This window comes from Nannobrachium achirus, assembly GCF_963921795.1.
Source record: "Nannobrachium achirus genome assembly, chromosome: 7".
In the NCBI taxonomy this organism is placed as follows: domain Eukaryota; kingdom Metazoa; phylum Chordata; class Actinopteri; order Myctophiformes; family Myctophidae; genus Nannobrachium; species Nannobrachium achirus.
In genome coordinates, this window is record NC_137816.1 from 62,455,516 (window position 1) to 62,477,483 (window position 21,968).

At 41.3% G+C, this 21,968-nt stretch overlaps 1 protein-coding gene across 3 annotated transcripts in view; it reads left to right on the top strand.

Annotated features, from left to right (window-relative positions):
* The window catches only part of khk (ketohexokinase), a 30,887-nt gene extending 17,748 nt beyond the window's left edge, over nt 1-13,139 (top strand). For 2 of the 3 annotated variants that reach the window (XM_080729891.1, XM_080729892.1), the window contains 6 exons: nt 4-138; nt 3,962-4,034; nt 5,858-6,004; nt 8,346-8,434; nt 9,593-9,750; nt 12,574-13,139. In XM_080729891.1, the coding sequence (XP_080586017.1) occupies nt 4-138; nt 3,962-4,034; nt 5,858-6,004; nt 8,346-8,434; nt 9,593-9,750; nt 12,574-12,665 (694 nt within the window). In that variant the 3' untranslated portion in view covers nt 12,666-13,139. The remainder of the gene's footprint in view (nt 1-3; nt 139-3,961; nt 4,035-5,857; nt 6,005-8,345; nt 8,435-9,592; nt 9,751-12,573) is intronic. The other variant, XM_080729893.1, reaches the window with a different exon arrangement.
* Nucleotides 13,140-21,968: the final 8,829 nt, after the last annotated feature.

A 21,968-nucleotide genomic window follows, 5' to 3' on the forward strand; every position in this document is an offset into this window, starting at 1 on the left:
TAGTTTCATAGTGGGGGATTTCTCCCGGCGAGGGGTGGACATCTCTGCGGTGGTCTGGCAGCAGGTGGGGGAGACCCCCTGTGCCTGCTGCGTGGTGTGTCCCACCAGCGGCTCGCGCACCGTCCTGCTCTCTGACATGTAAGACCGCAGCCGACGGGATGGAGGGATCAGACCTGGGGTCAAACAGTACTTTACTAATGTGATTAGTTTTTGGTGCACTGTAGTGCCTCTGGGGGTGACTTAGTTTTGAACAAAATGATATTGTTGCTGTCGGGCAGAAACCTCTTATGTCCATAGGTTGTGTTTTTGATCAGTGCTCCTGGCACAGGAGCTACGCTCTAATATCTGGCTTTGTCCAGTTCCCAAACTGGTAGGAAAAACATGTTAAAAGTTTCCGGGGTTAAAGTAAACTGAAGCGTGGCCTACATCTGGCCTAGATATGGCCTACATCTAGGCACAAACGTCTCAAAGTTTGTTGTATGCCCAGGCTCCCATTGACCAAGAGACCCTTGATGAAATGAACACTGAAACGCCACTCACTTCACACTAGGTGTGATTTTTCTTTTTCTTTGTAAATGAATGCTCTACTTGATCACACTACAGTGTCACACACAAGCATAAAAAGTAGCTAATCTACAAGTAGATTTGTAGATCTGTAGCCCCATTTGGATTGTCCCCGTCCCTCCGCTGTACAGCTCCGAGATGAGGTTCCACATTCTCGGGTGCCGCCAGAGTGCGACACCGGTGAATATTTGCCACTATGCATGATTCTTACCTTTTTCTGCACATCATTTCCAAAAAAATGTAAGGTTGGCACCTTAAATTTCTCGGGATGTTTTACATTTTATTGGTTAAGAACATTTGACAGAAAAGTGTTTCTTGACCATTAACATGTCTCCAATTGGAGAGGTTCTGATTGGAGCTTGTAGATCTGCTACTTTTGCCATGTTTGAATTTGAATCCTGAAAATGTGAAGTTTTGGAGGTTTCCACCCAACAGAGACACTATTATACTTTGGGAAAGTGGAAGTCACTTTTTTTTGCTTGACTGAGATTCGCCACCAATACTGTAGAATAGCACAGTAGAATTGTAAAAGATCGGTAGATTCTAAAAGAACCCAAGAATCGCATTAACAACAAATGTATGTGGTAAACCCCACCCATCTGGCACTCCATATGGCAGTTAAAACACACACAAAACCATGTATAAGTACTGTTTGAGCCTGGTATGGAGCATTCCCATGATGATTTCATGTTGGTCTAATGGAGACAGCTCAACCACTGCAGAGAACTGAGGGAGAGAAAGAGTCAGAAAGACAGTCCTGTTGCTGAAAGGCCACACGTTGTTTCCATGTGCGACAATGTAAGGTTTTATTGGCTCTGGACTTTGAGATACACAACTAAGTAGAGAGAGTTGCTTTTGCTATTAGGAGGCTTTGCCCACGACACAAACAAAACAACTGGTCAGACCTCCTGTCTACACTGAGTACCACTGAGCCGCTTTGCCCAAATGAAAGGCGAGCAGTGTCTTAAATGATGACACACCTTCATATCCAGTTCAGAGGTTCAAATGACGTCTGGAAACGTGCATCCAGCACTAAGGACAAATCCCATAACGGGACCAGACCACATCACCCAATGTCATCATGTCGGCAAATCCCATATGATAGGCTGAGATGGCTGTAAACCGTAATAGGGGCTAAGGCTTTACCCTTAAATCCAAGAGCTCATTGTGATTGTGATTTTTTTTTACACACGACTCCTCAAATGCACACACACGAGGCAGTTCTAGAGGAGGCGCCACCAGGCTGACAGGTCTCTGCATGGCTTGAGAAGAGAGAACAATTTCTGTCATCCAACTAACTGCTCTGAGCTATCTGTATCAACGACAACACCCCTCCACCTGTCCTCTCATCGTCAGTATGGCCAATGGAGGCTCATGCATATAGAGCTCTCTTTCGAGGCCGGACAGGTCAACCTGGGGTTGGACAACTGTCCATGATCCACAGGAGAACAATGTAGCAGGAGGTTTTACATCTACTATTATGGTAAATGATGGGGGAGAGTCTATTGTCGAACTTTCCTATAGTGAATATGATAGCTAGCTAGTTACTAATAGATAGGGTCTATTGGTGTAATAAAACAATATCTGTGTCAGTTGGATGCTGGTAACCGTTCTGTGGAAGCTGCCCCAAACTCTAGCGAACAGAGTGGATTTGCTTGACTGACCATGATGATAGCAGTGTAGGACTGTGTATTGTAGGTGCAGGATCAGACAGTCCCTCTGTAGTGGTGTGGGAGTAATTCCACATAATTCCATCGCTGTCAAATGATCAAACTGATGATCACTGCATGCCTAAATAAATAACACCACAATGGACATTACATTAACATTGATGTGTCAGCAGATTCAACACTGATCAAAGGTAAATATGAAAATAAATCAGCATAATTTTATAATAAATAATATAAGGATCATGAGGTGTGGCAATGTATGATAAAAGCAGGCTCCCCGTGTCTTATTATCTGATTGATTTGCGGTTTATGGTTTAACACAGTGGTTCTCAAATGGTGGGTAGAGACCTCCAGTTTTTTTTCTTCTTTTTCTTCTTTTCTTTTCCTCCAGATGATTTGTGCATCTGATTCTGCAACAGTGTTTTCTCACACAAACAGTAAACAAACCAACGTACAGTAAAAGTGTATACAGGGCATCTTCACATTTCTAAAGTTACAATTTAAGGTAAAATGAAAGGTAAAATTAAATAAAATGAAATGTCAACCATAAAACTATACAATGCCTCAAGTCCAAGTGCTTGTCAGGGTGGGGGTTTCAGTTCACATATGATTAGTTTGGGGGGTCACGGCCTGAAAAGTTTGAAAACCACAGTTGTACAGTAATAATTAATACAAAGTAGCATGCTTATTTTTTTATTTTGTTTTACTTTGGCTTCTTTATGTCCTGCTGTTGTGTTGTGTTGCATTCTTATATTCCATTCCATCGAGTTGTAATAATCATGTTTGGTCTGGTGGAAAATGAATGATGGAATCGCATTTTTGGTTGAAAATATCAACTTATCCTGGAAATCTCTGTTGGAACTGTTACCCCTGTGACCCGATCCCGGATAAGTGGTTGAAGATGATCCTAGATTACTATTTCAATGAATTTGATTTACCATGTATTTTACCTTGCTTACTGTAAGTCACTCCGGTTTAAGAGAGTCTGCTAAAATGGCTAAATTGTAAATTGTTCCAGGGGGACCTCGGCATAATTAGTTAACTCTCAAATACCTGGAACGCGCCCGAGTCGCATTAGATTTGAACCACTTTAACCTTTATTTTATGCTTTAACTATTGAAAAATAGCAGATTACAAGCTCACAGCGCGGCACCGAGTGCCGCTCTGCGAGCTTGTAGATCTGCTATTTTTGAAAAATAATGAAAATGTGTGCAAGTCTTTGAATATCCTTGACACGATCTTTGACCCGACTTCTAAATCCTTCTTCTAAATCAGTGGTTCTCAAACTTTTTCATGTCAAGGACCCCCAAAACAGTTATTTGGCCACAGACTCTCATCTCAAAATATGTTGTTCCAGGGACCACCCAGAAGCAGATATTTGAGTTACAAAAGTCCGCTTTGAAAAATATATATTGAAAAATTTGCACACATTTTCACGATTTTTCAAAAATAGCAGATCTACAAGCTCGCAGCGCAGCACTCGGTGCCGCGCTGTGAGCTTGTATATTTGCTATTTTTCGATAGTTAAAGCAGTCAATAATTGTAGGCATAAATGGGTTAATACGGTGTCACAATGATTTCAACCACTTAAACCGTATTTTATACTTTTGCTATTAAAATAATAGCTGATCTACAAGCTCACAAGCTTGTATCTGCAATGTTTTTGTTGTTGAAAATATTCAAATGATATTGAAACTGCCCCCCCCCCCCCCCCTCCCCCCCACTAGGAACCTACCAGATGTGTCAGCAGCAGATTTCTCCAAGGTGGACCTCAGTCAGTACAAATGGATCCACTGGGAGGTGAGCGGTTGTTACTGTTTACAGCAGTGGTTCTCAACCTACGGGGACCACTAGTGGTCCTTGAGAGGGTTCCAGGTGGTCCCCCAGCTAAATGACGTTGGCAACCAAATGGACCCTTATAGATCTTTAACTCTTTGAGTGTAAAACGGGTCCATTTGGTTTCATTTTTCCGCTCTCAAGAGTTAAAGGACAACTTTAGTTTTTTACAACAAGGGTTCATATTTTAGATTGTAATTAAAGAATATAAAAGATGAGTGTTAAATTGATTTCATTTACTTCTTTCTATTGTTTTTGAGATTCTTATTTCAGTGTTTGGGGGCATGCGTACAAGTGGCTAAATATGTCATTTTACACAGAATAAGCCCATTCCCAAGATACAACGCAACCTTTCATGGTTGCATGTGACTTATGGGGGCTAGAAGTGTTACTGTAAATAGCAATAAAGAAACTGCTGGCTTATTGTGTCTAAAAATACACATTTAGCCACTTGTACGCATGCCCCCATGCGTACGCATGCCCCACATTTTAGCGCGGTAAATGCGATAAAACAATAGAACGAAGCAAATGAAAACATTTTAACGCTCACTTTTTATTTTCTCTAATTACAATCTAAAATATGAACCCTTGTTGTAAAAAAACAAAGTTGTCCTTTAAATTATGGTTAAACATCTGCATTACTTACAAGAAGTCTGCACAAGAATGAGAATGTAGAAAATTGCACAATTAATGTTTTAAATATGTTATTTTGATCAATGTTATCTCTCCTATGGCAATCTGGGAACCCAGATCAAAGAAAGGGCGACACCCACTCGGTCTGTCTCTCTCCATCATTGACTCTGTCTCGAGAGATTGCTCCTATGGTACCAACATCAATACAGCATAGATGGAATTGTGGCCAAAATCATATCCAACGATAATAATGAAATATTCTAAGTTTAGAGTGAGTCTAAATGTCATCAAATGGTGGTCCGTGGCTCAAATGCTGAATAAATAATGGACCTTGATATGAAAAAGGTTGAGAACCACATGGTTTACAGTGATAGACTCAGTGTTGGGAAAGTTCACTTTCAAAACGAACTAGTTCAAGTTCAAGTTCAAAACCTCTAAAATGAACTAGTTCATTTCCTAGTTCATAATTCTACATTTTGAACTAAAGTTCATGGTTCCCCAAAATGAACTAACTTAGTTCTTTTTAGTTTTTTATTAACCATAATATTTTTATACTTTTGGCTATTCAAATGTTTTTTTTTCCTTCTTTTTTTTACGTTGCTGCAAGCTATTATTTGTCAAAATTATTGACATAGCCCAAATAGAACCACACACAGCAATTAGCGTATTTCATCCTGAGGACGACCTAGAGAGATCCAACTTAACATTGAAGTGCCCACAATATTTAGGTGCCCAACACTAGTGCCCAGTCTTCCTGCACCCTCATAATGACTGAATCAACTTTCGCGAGGCTTCAAGTCTGCAGCTGGGTGTTATGGAGCATAATGTGAAATGTGAATGAAAAGAAAGATGTGAGGACAGAAGACCGCGGACCGAACTGTATTTGTACCATGGCCAACAGACAGTACAACACTGTCTTAATGGGGCAAGACGAAGCCAAGTTCACCATGGTAGAATCACACAATAGTAGCATCACACAATATGGCTGCATTCAATTCTGTGATGTAAACTGGAACAGTGTGCAAGCTGTTTTTGTTCACAAGAATAAACATAGGAGACATACTGTAGGGGTGACCAAGGATTAATTTCTGGAACAATAAAAAAAATGTGACGTGATGTTTGTTAAATAATAACCAAACTGTACATGTTCTCAGGGCCGTAATGCGGAGGAGCAGGTGCAGATGATACAGCAGGTGGCGCTCTACAACGACCCATTGCCACAGCAACACAGAATCACTGTTTCAGTGGAGATAGAGAAGACCAGAGAGCCTCTGTATCAGCTGTTCCCCCACGGAGACGTGGTACGAGTCCTCTACAGTTAATAATGTTGATCATAAACATAGTATACATTCATATTAATATGTGGAGACGTGGTACGAGTCCTCTACAGTTAATAATGTTGATCATAAACAGTATACATTCATATTAATATGTGGAGACGTGGTACGAGTCCTCTACAGTTAATAATGTTGATCATAAACAGTATACATTCACATTAATATGTGGAGACGTGGTGAGAGTCCTCTACAGTTAATAATGTTGATCATAAACATAGTATACTTTCATATTAATATGTGGAGACGTGGTACGAGTCCTCTACAGTTAATAATGTTGATCATAAACATAGTATACATTCACATTAATATGTGGAGACGTGGTACGAGTCCTCTACAGTTAATAATGTTGATCATAAACATAGCATACATTCATATTAATATGTGGAGACGTGGTGCGAGTCCTCTACAGTTAATAATATTGATCATAAACATAGCATACATTCATATTAATATGTGGAGACGTGGTACGAGTCCTCTACAGTTAATAATGTTGATCATAAACATAGTATACATTCATATTAATATGTGGAGACGTGGTACGAGTCCTCTACAGTTAATAATGTTGATCATAAACATAGTATACATTCATATTAATATGTGGAGACGTGGTACGAGTCCTCTACAGTGTTGCTGACACTAGGGCTGTCACGATTATGACATTTTACATGACGATTATTTGTCACTCAAACAATTGTGTTTTTGTCGTTGACAATTACCGGTACATTTCTGCTTTTAAAGGGATATTCCACTTTCAACAGGGAGCAGTGGTAGGGCTTCTCTCCACATACAAACCCATTGTAACTTCAAACTCCATTTTAACCATGATAGATTCATTAAAAACACACATTATTTTTTCTGGTGACTCATTTTACCTTCCTAATACGTGAGCAGGCCGTGTTTTTTCGATAACTTTTTTCATTTATTTTTAATAATTATTTGGAAAAATGGAAAAAATGAAATACAAAAAAATAATTATTAAAAATAAATGAAAAATGTTATCGAAAAAACACGGCCTGCTCACGTATTAGGAGGGTAGTGCAGTATGAGTCACCAGAAAAAATAATGTGTGTTTTTAATGAATCTATCATGGTTAAAATGAAGTTTGAAGTTACAATGGGTGTGTGTGGGGAGAGGCCCTGGGCCTGGAGGGCCTGGTAACATTTACATCAAATATCTAAATATTCAATCAAGCTAATTAAAAACTGTTCAGGGTGTTCATAAAAGCCTGATTAGATGATAAAATTACCAAAAGTTTTTTTGAAAGCCCCTTTAATACCCCTTTAACACATATGGTGCCAACCCCGAGTTTCCCGAGTTTGTATTGGTACTAGTGCTGTGCCAACCCCGAGTTTCCCGAGTTTGGGCCGTTTTTGATTTTTTTTAATTTTTTTTTTTTTTTTTTTTCCAAAAAATGTTTTTGGACCTCCAGAAATGTATTAGGCATGATAGCGATCGCGAAATTGCATGTTTAACCCCCATACCAACCCATTCTTTCAAACATGGCAGCCATGTTTGTTTACATCTGAAGAAAACATAATGGCTGATAAATCATGAATGCCTGAACGGATTTCCAAGCAGATTTCTTTGTTTGAAAGCTGTGAACAGCATCTACACACGTGGTGCATCATCTAGGCATGGGCGTGCACTTTTTACACACTTGCACAATTACATGGAAGTCTATGGTAACCATGGCAACGCGAGACATTGAAGAGAAAAAATCATTGCAACATAAGTGTTAATACCCCTTTAAGTTGCACATGGTAGATATGACACATAATTACTGACATATTTGACAACTTTATACTTAAAAAAGAACATTGATAGTGGAAATAGCCGATCTACAAGCTCACAACGCGTTGTGATAATGTTGATCATAAACATACATTCATATTCACAGCACATTTAAGTGTATAGTACTGTATGTCACAATGCCTCCGCTATCCTTTATTGCAGTGGTTGTTGTTGTGGGCACTGGGGGGAGTGTTCTCTCCTCCTCGTCATCAGCGCCCACACCCTAGGTGGGGTTGGCAAAAGGGCCTTTCTGTGTGGAGTTTGCATGTTCTCCCTGTGTCCCTTAGGGTAGATACCCTCACAAAAAGTAATCCTGGTCTCTATACTGCTCTGCCAGCTTGTTGATCTGTTGTTTTTAGAGTACTGTAATTCAGTTCCCCTGTTCTCCTGTGAAAGCAGGTGTTTCAGTTCCCCCGTGTTCTCCTATAAAACCAGGTGTTTCAGTTCCCCTGTGTTCTCCTATAAAACCAGGTGTTTAGAGTAATTCGGTTCCCCTGTCCTCCTGTGAAAGCAGGTGTTTGTCAGTAAGGACGTGGCAGTGAGCTTGGGCTTCCACTCAGCCGAGGCAGCAGTCAGGGGTCTCTACAGCAGGGTGAAGAAAGGGTGAGTGGTGCCTCAGTCAGGGGTCTCTACAGCAGGGTGAAGAAAGGGTGAGTGGTGCCTCTCAACATCAGTCATGTAGGTGCACTGTTGACTTTGACTTCATTGTAGCTTATTTACATTTTTTAGCATTTTTAGCATAATTTTTATGCTAATATCGGACGAAAATATGGGGAGGCCGATAATATCGGACATCCCTACTCTCAAAGGTTTTTTTCCTGAATAAAAATGTACATTGATGTGAACAGAACGTGATAAGACAATAACTAGAAACTAGCAAAAGTGTGGTTGCCATTTTTACATTTTCCCTTTCAAGTCAATGGGGATAAATGATCTCAACAACTCTTAGCAAAATGCAAGCACACGATTCCCCATGAAGCCGGTTGATTTGACATATGACTCGAGCGTGTGCCGCCAAACTTTTGGGGTTACTCAAGACAAGTAAAGTACTATAGTGTGTTTCCTATGGCAACCATACCAATAATTGTGTTTATGTGGTGAGGTGAGATGTGCGCTAACCCAGGGGTTCCCAAACCTTTTTGTCTTAGGGCACCCCATAAATATATATTTTTTAATCCGAGGCACCCCTACAATTTTCACTCCCAGCACCTTATATTTATAGCATATTGCGTTGTCAGGTGGAAACCTTGTATGTCCAAAACCATTAGTTTTGTATGTATCATCTAAAAATGTACTAAACTAGTGAAAACAGCAGATCTACAAGCACACAACGCCTTGCATCGCGAGGCGTTGTGTGCTTATAGATCGGCTGTTTTCACTAGTATTGTGCAACGGTCTTGTATGATGAATCAGGGCTTTGCTTTACCAAAAGACGTACACTTTTAAAACTTGGAAATACAAGGTTTCTGCCCAACAGTGACGATATTTTAGTGATTATGTTGCGAGGAAAACATTGAGATAATAGCCATTTTGGTTAGAACTGACAGAAAATAACGTTGTACTTCAAGTTTAAAATGACACTAAATATTAAATAGTGTCCAAGTAAATTCCATATCTCATCAAATTATCTCGCGGCACCCCTGGACTGCCGTCACGGCACCCCAGGGTGCCCCGTCACCCACTTTGAAAACCCCTGCGCTAACCCACCCATCGGTACTGGGCGCCTACAGGGCCATTCTGATCTGTGCCTGGCTCCTACAGGGCCATTCTGATCTGTGCCTGGGCGGAGAAAGGCGCAGACGCCATGGGTCCTGACGGCGCGGTGGTCCACTCAGATGCCTTTCCCCCCGCAGCACTGGTGGACACGCTGGGAGCGGGGGACACCTTCAACGCAGCCGTCATCTATAGCCTGTCTAACGGTGAGCAACCCTAGACTGGTGGGACATCTATACCCTGTCTAACGGTGAGCAACCCTAGACTGGTGGGACCTGGAGAGTTTAACCTGGATTCGCCTGCTTAGTCTATGTCAGGGGCAGTGGTGGAAATAATGTTTTGCTTAAGTAAAAGTATCAATACTGCAAATGTAGAAATACTGGTGTAAGAGGCAAATCATTAAAATACGTTCAGTGAATTGGTGTGACCATGGGGTGGCCCTGTGTGCTATAAAAGGTTCAAGATCATGGGCACCTGTGGGAGGTTTTGACCCAGAAGGGAAAAGGTTTTTGACCGCAAGTTACCCGTTGTTCAAACACTCTGTGCCGCCAATTGTTTGTGAACATTTTGATTCATTCATCCAGTTAATCTGCTTGTGGGACCCAAGGGGTGATCTGCACGGTGAAGTAAATAAATGTACCTTTATTGCATCGTATCATTTGAACATTGAACACAGTGAAGTTGAGCCAACGGTCTGAGCGTATGACATTAGATCTAACAGACCATCGGCGCGTCAGCCAAGTCCAACCACGGAGTCGATCCCTCGGTAGCTCGGTATGAGACCGAGCTCCCTTAACACATGGGCTGCTAAGGTTTCTAACATTTCTAGCTGTTGCTGCTGCCGCCGTTCACTCACGCTTTATTTTGAAGAGCCTCGGAAGCTTCGTGCGTGTGCATGTGGGTGTCCACTGACGGTTGAGGAAGATAATCCATTTGTTTACAAACGCTCGCAAAACTAAAATCCAAACCGCGGCCGACCATTGCGGTAAAGTGTCGCCGTGAAAACAATCAGATCTCTGCTTCCCTGGCGTTCTTTTCACCTCATTCAGAGATAAAGCCCTTTTTATGTTTCAGAGTAGAATGGAAATCAATGCAACCAGCTCGTGCCATTTTCTCTCTCTCCCTCTCTCTCTCTCTCTGCTACGGGGTGACGTATGGACTCGGGTCATTCAGAGGGCAGGCAGCTGCACGTACAGTTAACCCTTCGTTGACTCGTTCAGGGACGAGACAACTCCTTTTGGCAGGGTGACACCTAGTGGCCTTAACTCGGTACTGAACGAGTTTGGCTCCTTGGGTGTTAACACTTATGTTGCAATGATTTTTTCTCTTCAATGTCTCGCGTTGCCATGGTTACCATAGACTTCCATGTAATTGTGCAATTGTGTAAAAAGTGCACGCCCATGCCTAGATGATGCACCACGTGTGTAGATGCTGTTCACAGCTTTCAAACAAAAAAATCCGCTTGGAAATCCGTTCAGGCATTCATGATTTATGGGCCATTATGTTTTCTTCAGATGTAAACAAACATGGCTGCCATGTTTGAAAGAATGGGTTGGTATGGGGGTTAAACATGCAATTTCGCGGTCGCGATCATGCCTAATACATTTCTGGAGGTCAAAAAAAAAAAATCGATTTTTTTTTTTTTGAAAAAAAAATATATATTTTTTTTTCAAAAACGGCCCAAACTCGGGAAACTCGGGGTTGGCACAGCGTTGGTATCAATACAAACTCGGGAAACTCGGGGTTGGCACCAGATGTGTTAATAACTAGTAGAAATAGTCTGAAATTAAAAATGTACTTGAGCAAAAGTACAAAAGTATTGGTATCAACATGTACTCATAGTACCAAAAGGAAAAATACTCATTGTGCAGAATGTCCCCATACATTTCACAAGTTCAAAATTCAAAACGCATAATCTTTTTTAAATAGCAGATCTACTGTAGATCGGCTATTTTCAGAGCAGATCTGCATTTTCAGATGGCCGAAATGTAAATCCCGTTTAAGGTTTTAAAGGAGTAGTTCACACCCAAAATGACTTTTTTCTATCAGCTACTCACCCCATGGAGACTTGAGTTCAATAATATTTTTTTGTTTTTGTCACATTCCTAATTTGTTTTACATTAACCACTTGAACCCTAGCATTCCTACTCTACAGGAAACATTAGCCAAAAATAGCAGATTTTCTATTGTCGGCAAAGAGGTTTGGTGTGAAAGGTGGAAAAAAATCCAGGATTCTGGTGAATCATGACCACATGATATACTATATTTAATAAATACACTTTGTTTAGCGTTTATTATTATTATTATCATTATTTATCAATGTTGATAAAAGGTTTTATGGTCATGATTGACCAGGATCCTGGATTGGCTTAAAATAATGAATTCATTGGCTTGGAAAAATTAATGGCCGATTTCTTTGTGTGTGGCACCAGTAAAATACGTCCACTGCTATGCCCTATATACTAGGGATTAGAGATGTAACTTGGATTATGGATTCAACATTACTAATACCTCCTCTATATACTAGGGATTAGAGATGTAACTTGGATTATGGATTCAACATTACTAATACCTCCTCTATAGTACTAGGGATTAGAGATGTAACTTGGATTATGGATTCAACATTACTAATGCCTCCTCTATAGCACTAGGGATTAGAGATGTAACTTGGATTATGGATTCAACATTAATAATGCCTCCTCTATAGCACTAGGGATTAGAGATGTAACTTGGATTATGGATTCAACATTAATAATACCTCCTCTATAGTACTAGGGATTAGAGATGTAACTTGGATTATGGATTCAACATTACTAATACCTCCTCTATAGTACTAGGGATTAGAGATGTAACTTGGATTATGGATTCAACATTAATAATACCTCCTCTATAGTACTAGGGATTAGAGATGTAACTTGGATTATGGATTCAACATTAATAATACCTCCTCTATAGTACTAGGGATTAGAGATGTAACTTGGATTATGGATTCAACATTACTAATACCTCCTCCCTCTTTTTTTCTTCAGGGGGAAGTTTACAGGAAGCCCTGACCTATGGCTGTGAGGTGGCCGGCCGGAAGTGTGGCGTCCACGGATACGATGGCATCGTGACCAAGTGACAAACAAGTGGAAAACAATGGACATTTTTATCAGCAAAATGTGATGTCAAAAGGCCTACTATATTGGCCAAATTGTAAAATGTCACGCAAGGAAGAGGCAAACATTGTGAAAATAGCTGATCTACAAGCTCACAACGCAAGGCGTTTGGCTATTTTCACAATATTTATCTGTGGAACCGAGTCAAACTAAATGTAATGCCTACAATTCCAAGACAAGTGCTTGTCAGGGTTGGGGGTCCCACTGAAAATAGGATTATTTTGGGTGGTCGAGGCCTGAACGGTTTGGAACCCTTGAGCTAAACTAAACACCTGACAGGTAGAGCTGTTGAGCTTACTGGGAAGAAATGCAATCTCCACAAAATGTTTATCTTCCTCTTCATTTCTACCATTATGAAGACAGTAGCTGAACACTGTGCACTCTGTTTTAGGATGTGATGGAAAAAAGATGTAAAACTGATTAAATGTTTAAATCAATGTTTTTTACCATATTAACATTTCTGCCTAACTCTACTCTCCTAAAATTGCTGCTTCATTGTGCCTTATTTCCTAATAAGTCGCCTATCAAAATGCTTATTACGTAAAAAAAAAAGAAGAAAAAAGAAAAGACTGCAATGAGGTTAACTTTTGACTTAAAGGGGAGACCACCCATTTTCAACATTGAACTATGTCATAATATACCTTTGAGTTGTTATGTGGAAATAAGAAAAAGCTAGAAGGTCCTGGGTTCGATTCCTGCCGGGGGACGCTGTGGGCGCTGGTGGCGTGTTCACTCCTCCGCGTCATCAGTGCCCACAGTGGGGTTGGCGAAAGGGCCTTTCTGTGTGGAGTTCGCATATTATCCCCGTGTCTCCTAGGGTAGATATCCTCACAAAAACATGCAGCAATCCTGGTCTCAATAATCCCTCCCCCTGGCCAGCCAGGGCGCTTGATGGAGGGGAAAGGAACTGGTTGGAATAACGTGTTCCTTCCACGCGCTACGTCCACATCGGGGAAATCCCCCCTGTCAGGTGAAAAGAAACAACTTGGACTACTCATGCAAGGAAGGAAGCATGAGGTCAGTCCGTTGTCTCCCTAGGCGCGGCAGAGGGAGCCCAGGATTACATAATTGGCACTGGGTTAAAAAAGAAAAGAAAACATACTGGTCCTCTCCTGCTAAAAAGAGGATTGGGATAAGTAAGTAATTTGAACAACATTGCCATCTTGTGTCATTCTAGCTAACTTCACCCCCCTTTTCACAGTTGATATTTTGACTGGTAAACGCAGCTGAAAGTTAATCGTGGATGTGTTTCATTTAATACATGTTAGATTAACCACTAAAATGGTTATAAGTGAGTGATTATTTTCTGGGGCAAACATTCAGCAAAACCCATGCAGATCTACAAGCTCACAAGGCATTGTGTTTGTGGCACCAGCTGTAGAACTGCTATTTTCAACAAAGAGGTTTCGGGCAGATTAGGCCTACTAGGCCTGGGGGACCTCAGACCAGTGGAGGAAAAACTACTTGCATACTTTAGGGCTCGAATACACAGTACGATTTTGCGTGGTCGGCGAGGCATCAGATCATTAGAGTATTTCACACTGAACGATTGACTTTCTTGAAATCGGCTTGTTGTGGTTTTCGCCGACAAGATTGATCACCGACAGATCACCGACAAGGGATCACACACTGCCAGATATTTCACCAGGATGCATCCCCGATACATAGCCAATCTTAAGGTGGTTGCACACTCACTGCGTGTTTTCGTTGCGTTTTGGAAATCCGAAAGCCGTAGGCCAGGGAGAGAGAGAGGAAAGAGAGAGAGTTGAGTTTGAGTTGAGTTTATTTTGGATCCCCATTAGCTGTTACACCTGGCAACAGCTATTCTTCCTGGGGTCCACAGAAAATAATGTACATACAAAAAAAGTAAATAAAATCATGTTTACAAATATCACAGAAAAATATATAATCAAATAAAATACTCTACAGCATAAAAACACGGTTAGTGCATTCAGATAATGTTACATGGTATACAGTGAATATTATATACATAGTTACAATTAATCTGGATGTATGAGAAACTGCTTTAGTCTGTTCTTAAAATGCCTTTTACTGTTAATTGATGTAATACATACTGGTAGAGAGTTCCAAAAAGTCATTGCCCTGTACATGACTGTATTCTTCATTGCATTAGTTCTTGGCTTAAGTGCTGTAAATCTACCCTTCGCTACATGTCTGGTATTATATTGGTGTCTATTGCTGGTATAATGAATGTTTTTATATAAGCATCTAGGTTTTTTATTTAAACAAATATTCCTAAAAAATACAGCCAGACTAGCAGTTAGTCTCTGTTCCACCAACAGCCATGACAGATTCTGATGAATAGATAGTATATTGGATCGAATGTTGCACTTAAGAGCAAGACGAGCTGCCTTATTCTGGGCTATTTGTAGTTTATGCAGGTCCTTTTTAGCTGCATTGGACCACACAACTGGACAGTAGTCAAGATGGGATATGACTAGTGCCTGGATAACCTGAACAACAGATGTTGGAGTTAAAAACTCAGCACATCGCCTTATCATGGACAAACCCCCTCCCATTTTCTTTGTTATGTTATCAATGTGAGAAGACCATGTTAGATGACTGTCCAATGTTACACCAAGTAGTTTTGTTTCATCCACCTGCTCAATTTCTAAATCCCTCAGATGCAAATGTAGTTGGGGTTTTGACTTTAGCATGTACTGTGATCCAAATACAATAGATTTTGTCTTTGAGATGTTCAGGACCATCCTATTGTTCACCACCCACTCTGATATGTATTGTAGCTCCTTGTTAAGAGCTACAGACAGGTCCTCTACATTAGTATCAGACATATACAGAGTGGTATCGTCAGAGTACATGGCTATATTGGCCCTGTCTAAGACCAGTGGCATGTCGTTTGTAAATATGGTGAACAACAAAGGACCTAAACAGCTCCCTTGTGGAATTCCACAATGAATGTGTTTAATATCTGAGAGACTCCCATTGTAAAATACTCTCTGCGATCTGTTGGACAAATAGCTTTTTATCCACCTTACCGCAGATGCATTAAAACCATAACAAGAAAGTTTGTCAAGCAGCAGATTGTGATCAATTATATCAAACGCAGCACTATAATCCAACATTACAGACCCCACTAGTCTCTTAGTATCTGCATACATTAGACAGTCATCTATTAGCTGTGTCAGTGCTGTACATGTTGAATGCCCATCTTTATAGGCATATTGAAAGTCTGTATTTAATTCATTCTCAGAGAAATATGATTGAATTTGGTTGAAGACAAATTTTTCCATCAATTTAGCAAGAACTGGCAGAATGCTTATGGGGCGGCTGTTATCCCCTGTGATGTTTATTTTTGAATTTTTGGGTCTTGGAATAACTTTAGCTTCCTTCCATACTTGTGGACACACATCCCACTTAAGGCTCTGATTAAAAATGTGAGTAATAGGTTTAGTTACTAGGTGTACAGCGATCTTCAGTAACTTGCCATCCAGGTTGTCCAGGCCTGCAGACTTCTCAGAGTGTATTGAAAGTAAATGTTTCTCCACCTCCTCAAAGCTAATAGGTTCAAAACTAAACATACAGACCTTATTCTTCATAATTTTGTCTGCTATAGAGGAAACAAAATGCACATCATTACGAGATACATCATTTCTTAACCTGTCTACTTTACTGGTGAAGAAACCATTAAAGTACTGGGCTATATCATACGGTTTAGTAATAAAAGCCCCATCAACTTCAATGAAGGAGGAAGCCCTATTAGAACCCCTACCCAAAGCATTGTTAAATGTTTTCCACAGCAGTTTACTGTCAGTTCCTATTTCATTTATCCTTGTTTGATAATAGCATTTCTTTTTCTTTCTATTCATTTTTGTCACATTATTCCTTAATTTACAGTATATCTGCCAGTCAGCCTGACTGCCAGATTCACTTGCCTTTTGCTTAGCACCATTTCTTAAAGCCATGCAGTTCTTAATTTCATTATCAATCCAAGGTGCTCTTACAGATTTAACAGTTTGTTTTCTAATTGGAGCGTGCTTGTCAGCTATTGATACAAATAACTGCATAAACAAATTCAAAGCCAGCTCTGGATTCTCCTCTTCACTTACAGTATGCCATGGTATGTTTTTCAGTTCTTCTAAAAATGAGCCCTCTTTGAAGTTCTTGTAAAATCTCTTGTAGATTACCTTTGGAACCACTTTTGGAATTTTTGCCTTTCTAGTAAAAGCCACTATGTTGTGGTCCGTGCACCCAAATGCAACTGAAATCGCCTTTGAGCATATATCAGCTGCATTTGTAAAGATATGATCAATACAGGTAGAGGAGATGCCTTGTATTGTTGTTTGAGTTCTGGTTGGCTGGTTAACCAACTGTGTTAAATTACATGTATTTGCAGTAGCTTGGAGGGTTTTCTTAAGAGAGCATGTTGGAGAGAACCAATTAATATTCATATCTCCCATTATATACAATTCCTTGTTGCTATCTGATGCTCTGTCCACCATTTCACATACAGTGGTTAAGTACTGAGCATTTGAATCAGGTGGTCTGTAACAGCAACACATTAATATAGGTTTAATGTTAGGCAAATGGACTTGTAACCATAGAGCTTCAATGTCATCAATCATAAGGTCTTCCCTCATCTTTACTGGAATATCATTTAAAATATAAAAAGCTACACCCCCACCATAAATATTTCTGTCTTTCCTATAGATATTATACCCATTTACAATTAATGCCTTATCAAATGTTTCATCTACATGTGTCTCAGATATAGCAAGTATGTGAACATTGTTAGACATCAGCAATTCCTCAATTTCATGCACTTTATTACGAAGACTGCAGATATTAATATGTGCAATCTTTAACCCCTTCCTAGGTAACTTTGTTAAAAGTGACATGGTTTATATGTATAAGACAGTGATTCACATTCCTAAAAATAATTCCTTCCTAATTTTGTTCAGTGTTACCTCCATCTCTTCGTGGCCGTGTTGGTGGGTGAGAGATAAGTTTGTCATAGCGGAGATAGGCAATGTCCCCCCTCTCCCTAGCAGCTCTCATGGCTGGCAACAGTTCCCTTCGTTTCTGCCGCACAGCCTCTGGAAAGTCTTCATTCAAATAGATGTTGGTACCTTTCAGTTGTTTTGCCCTCTGCAGTACAGCCTCCCTGTCCTTAAACCTAAGGAATTTGACCACAATTGTACGTGGCCTGGTGTTAGTGGTGTCCTCAGTCGACGTCCTCGGTTTCCCAATTCTATGCACTCGCTCCAGACAGATTTCACTCTCGTCTAGATCTAGCTTCTCTTTAATCATTTGTCTCACTTTTTCTTCAGAGTCTGACCATTTTTCATTGGGAGACTCTGGAATGCCATCCACCACAATGTTATTTCGTCTGAGTTGGCTCTCTAGATAGTCTGATTTTGAATCTATTGTCTGTATAGTTTCAGACAATTTGTGGGTATCCTTTTCATTAGACCCCCCATCAGAGGAGAGCTCTTTGCAGGCCAATTTCAAATCATCCACCTCCTTTTGAGTGAATTGGAGGCTGGATTTTAGATCATGTACTTCCTTCATGAGTTCATCTACTCGCTGGTTTGCAGTATTCATGATTATTTGTGTAAAGTTTTTATAACTGGTTTCCTGTTGCTGCATTAGTTCTTTATAGTGCATTGTTTGCTGTTCAAGCATTTCACGCACCTGCTGCATAGAGACAAGGTCCTCATTTATGTTGCTCCTATTCCGAGTCGGCATGGTGGCTGGTTGCTCCTTTGCCTGGCCTGGTGGATAGCTTCTGCCTGGTGATGGCTTTCTACTGCCAGGTGGTGGTTGGCTACTCCTAGGCCTGGCCTGGTAGCCAGCCGCTTGCTGCTGCCCGGTGGTGGTGGCTAGCTGCTTGCTGCTGCCCGGTGGTGGTGGCTGGCCTGGTGGCTAGCTGCTTGCTGCTGCCCGGTGGTGGTGGCTGGCCTGGTGGCTAGCTGCTTGCTGCTGCCCGGTGGTGGTGGCTGGCCTGGTGGCTAGCTGCTTGCTGCTGCCCGGTGGTGGTGGCTGGCCTGGTGGCTAGCTGCTTGCTGCTGAAATATAAATGTAAATGCCTCTGCCATTAACCAGAGTGTCAGAGTGTGTGTGCTGTGTGTGTCTCTGCCATTAACCAGAGTGTCAAAGTATGTGTGCTGTGTGTGTCTCTGCCATTAACCAGAGTGTCAGAATGTGGGTTGCTGCTGCCTGGTGGTGGTGGCTGGCCTGGAAGCTAGCTGCTTGCTTCTGCCTGGTGGTGGTGGCTGGCCTGGAGGCTATAGCTGCTTGCTGCTGCCTGGTGGTGGTGGCTGGCCTGGGGCTGCCTGGCCTGGTGGCTAGCTGCTTGCTGCTGCCTGGTGGTGGTGGCTGGCCTGGTGGCTGCCTGGCCTGGTGGCTAGCTGCTTGCTGCTGCCTGGTGGTGGTGGTGGTGGCTGGCTGCCTGGTGGAGGCCTCGTGGCTAGCTGCTGCCTGGTGGTGTTTGTGGGGCTGCTATACTGCAGCCTAAGCCAGGCTTGGGATCTAGAGCTTGTGCTCAGTCCGGTTTCGGTCACAAATGCAACTTTAAATAGCAAATTCCACTCTCATTAGGTGAAGAAAATACTCATGAACAAGTTAGTAAACTCTGATGTAAAGAAGTATAAAGGATTGTGAAGATTTCTGTCAAATTTGCCTCTCCATTAACCAGAGTGTCAGTGCTGCTGCTGCTGTGACTGCTGCCTGTGAGGGACTCGAAAATCGGAAAAAATCTACCCTGGTCCGACAATAAATACGAAACGGTCGGCAGTGTGCAAACCTGATTGACATAACGTGAGGTTGATTTTTTTATTCACGCACTCCGAAATTCACTCCGATATTCGGCCCGAAAAACGCAGATGTGTGCAAAGACCTTTACATTTGTTTTTAATTCCAATTGTGCACGAGAGCGGGAACTAATGATTTTCCCCTCTCGCTGCACGCACACACACACACGTACGCACGCACACACAACCACACTAGGTGCACGATAAGCTCTGAGCGTCATCCAAATCCGCCCGGAAAATTCATCAACCATTATCCAACCGCATTAATTATATCATCCAATTTACAGAACCAACCGCAACAGCCAACCGCATCTTCCATAATGTCAATTATTCATATTGCCTGGTAGGCTATTCTCAGGTTTCTTAGATCACAGAAATGGATTCAACTTGAATCCATTTCTGTCTCTTTCTTGGTCTAGACACTAACAAGATACTATCCCAGTGTTATGACGGGGCTAGCGTGATGTCTGGCAGAGAAGGAGGCATGCAGAAACTTGTGCAAAACAAACTCAACAGAGAAGTGCCCTACGTCCATTGTTTTAACCATCAATTGCATTTGGTGGTTGTGCATGCTAGGCCTATGTCATCAGAGAGCACTGTTGAGGATTTCTTTGATGTATGCACTGGAATGTACAAGTTTTTGAGAAAACCCACTGTTGCAGCACAGTACAAAGGACTGAAGCTTAAAAGACTACTGGATCAAAGGTGGACTGGACACCTGGCCACAGTTTCTGTCGTTTTGAAATCCCACAACACGCTTGTGTAGTTTTTCCAGTAACTCGGAACCACCAGAACCACTTCCGACGTGTCATTTGAAGCTGATGGATACCACAAGAGCCTCACACACCCCCAATTCAGATTCCTTGCCAGTATGATGCACAAAGTGTTGGAACTGATGGACTCACCTAATACTATGCTACAAGCCGAAAGCACGGATCTACTCACTGGGATTAAGCTCATTAAAGCTGCCACGTCCTGCATTGAAGAGCTACGATCAGATGCAGCATTTAAGGAGTTGTGGGCTGAAGCGGCAAGAGCTGTCAGTGTAGCTGAAGCGACACCGGATCATCCACGTTCCAAACACCAACGACAAGTCAGCAGTTTTCTGAAGGGCCATGTTGTGGAGTAGAGTCTTGGCCAACGTGAAGACGACACTGAACAGGAATGCAAGCGGCTGTTTTTTGCTGTTTTGGACTGTATTCTTGCTGGAATGGCTGTGCGTTTCAGCGAGCGTAATAGCAAGTACATGTAGGCTTTGGAGTCACTCGATCCTGCCAGCAAGAACTTGGATAACACACTTGGATCCCAGCAAAGTGCAGCCTCTACTGGATTTAACGAAGACTGAAATGAACAAGTCACAGTTCATCGTGGCACGTGCGTATATTTTGCAAGACATGCAAGAACGCCAGGACAACATGCAAGAACGCCAGGACAAGAACAAAGTGACTTTGGCTGAGCTTGTTTCTGAATGGTCCAGCGTTTTGAAATCCATGCCAGTGGTGATGACTGCATTTCAAACACGCACTGATTTGGGGCCTCAACTGCTATGTGCGAGAATTCTTTTTCCACGCTGAAGAATGTATTTTCTGAGCACCGACGCAGCATGCTGCACACACAAAAAGCCAATCTGATCCAACTGGCATTTGAGAATGACCTCAGTGTTAAATTCAGAGATGAATGGAAGGAGTTACTGCTGAGGAGATTCAGCTCAAACAGGAGAATGCAGCTCTACTGAGTAAAGCCTGACAAGGGCGACATCATATTTTTTTTGCTTTAAAGCCTATTTGATTTTTTCATAGGCATGTCGCGTATGTATATATTTTTATTTTACTATTAGACATTTTCACTATTTTTACTTTTTTACTATTGAGAAGCAGACTGTTTTATAGATATAAATCCGATTTAACTGTTTTTATTATATTTTGACTCTTGCTTGGCAATGTAAAAAGATTATCATGTCAATAAGCCAATAAATCACCTTTGAATTGTATTTGAATTGTTTGCCATTACTTTTTGCATAGCTTTTCGGCGTCAAGCCTTTCTCAGCGTGGGAGGAACTTATCAAGATAATATCAAATATAATAATAAAACAAAGCTTCCGATTGTTTTGCTAATGCTAGTAGTAGTAGTAGTGATGGTTGGTTTAATTCAGGCTTTTGCAAATCCCGCCCCATTCTGCCCTGTTACTATGATGGGACATTAACCCTGGGCAGATTGTTTTTATAGTGGCAGTGAATGGGATTTTTTTTTCTTTCATAGCCTCATTATTGCAATTTAAAGTACCAAAGGAAAAACATCTAGGTGATATTAATAAAAAGGGAAGACAAAGGTACAGTAGTTACATTGCAAAACAGGGGGTTTCCCCGAAAATATATGTTTTAATTTGTTTAATCCCAGTGGGACAGAATCACTATTGCAGATTCTTTTATAGTGGAAGTGGATGGGATTTTTTTTTTCCTTCATAGCCTCATTACA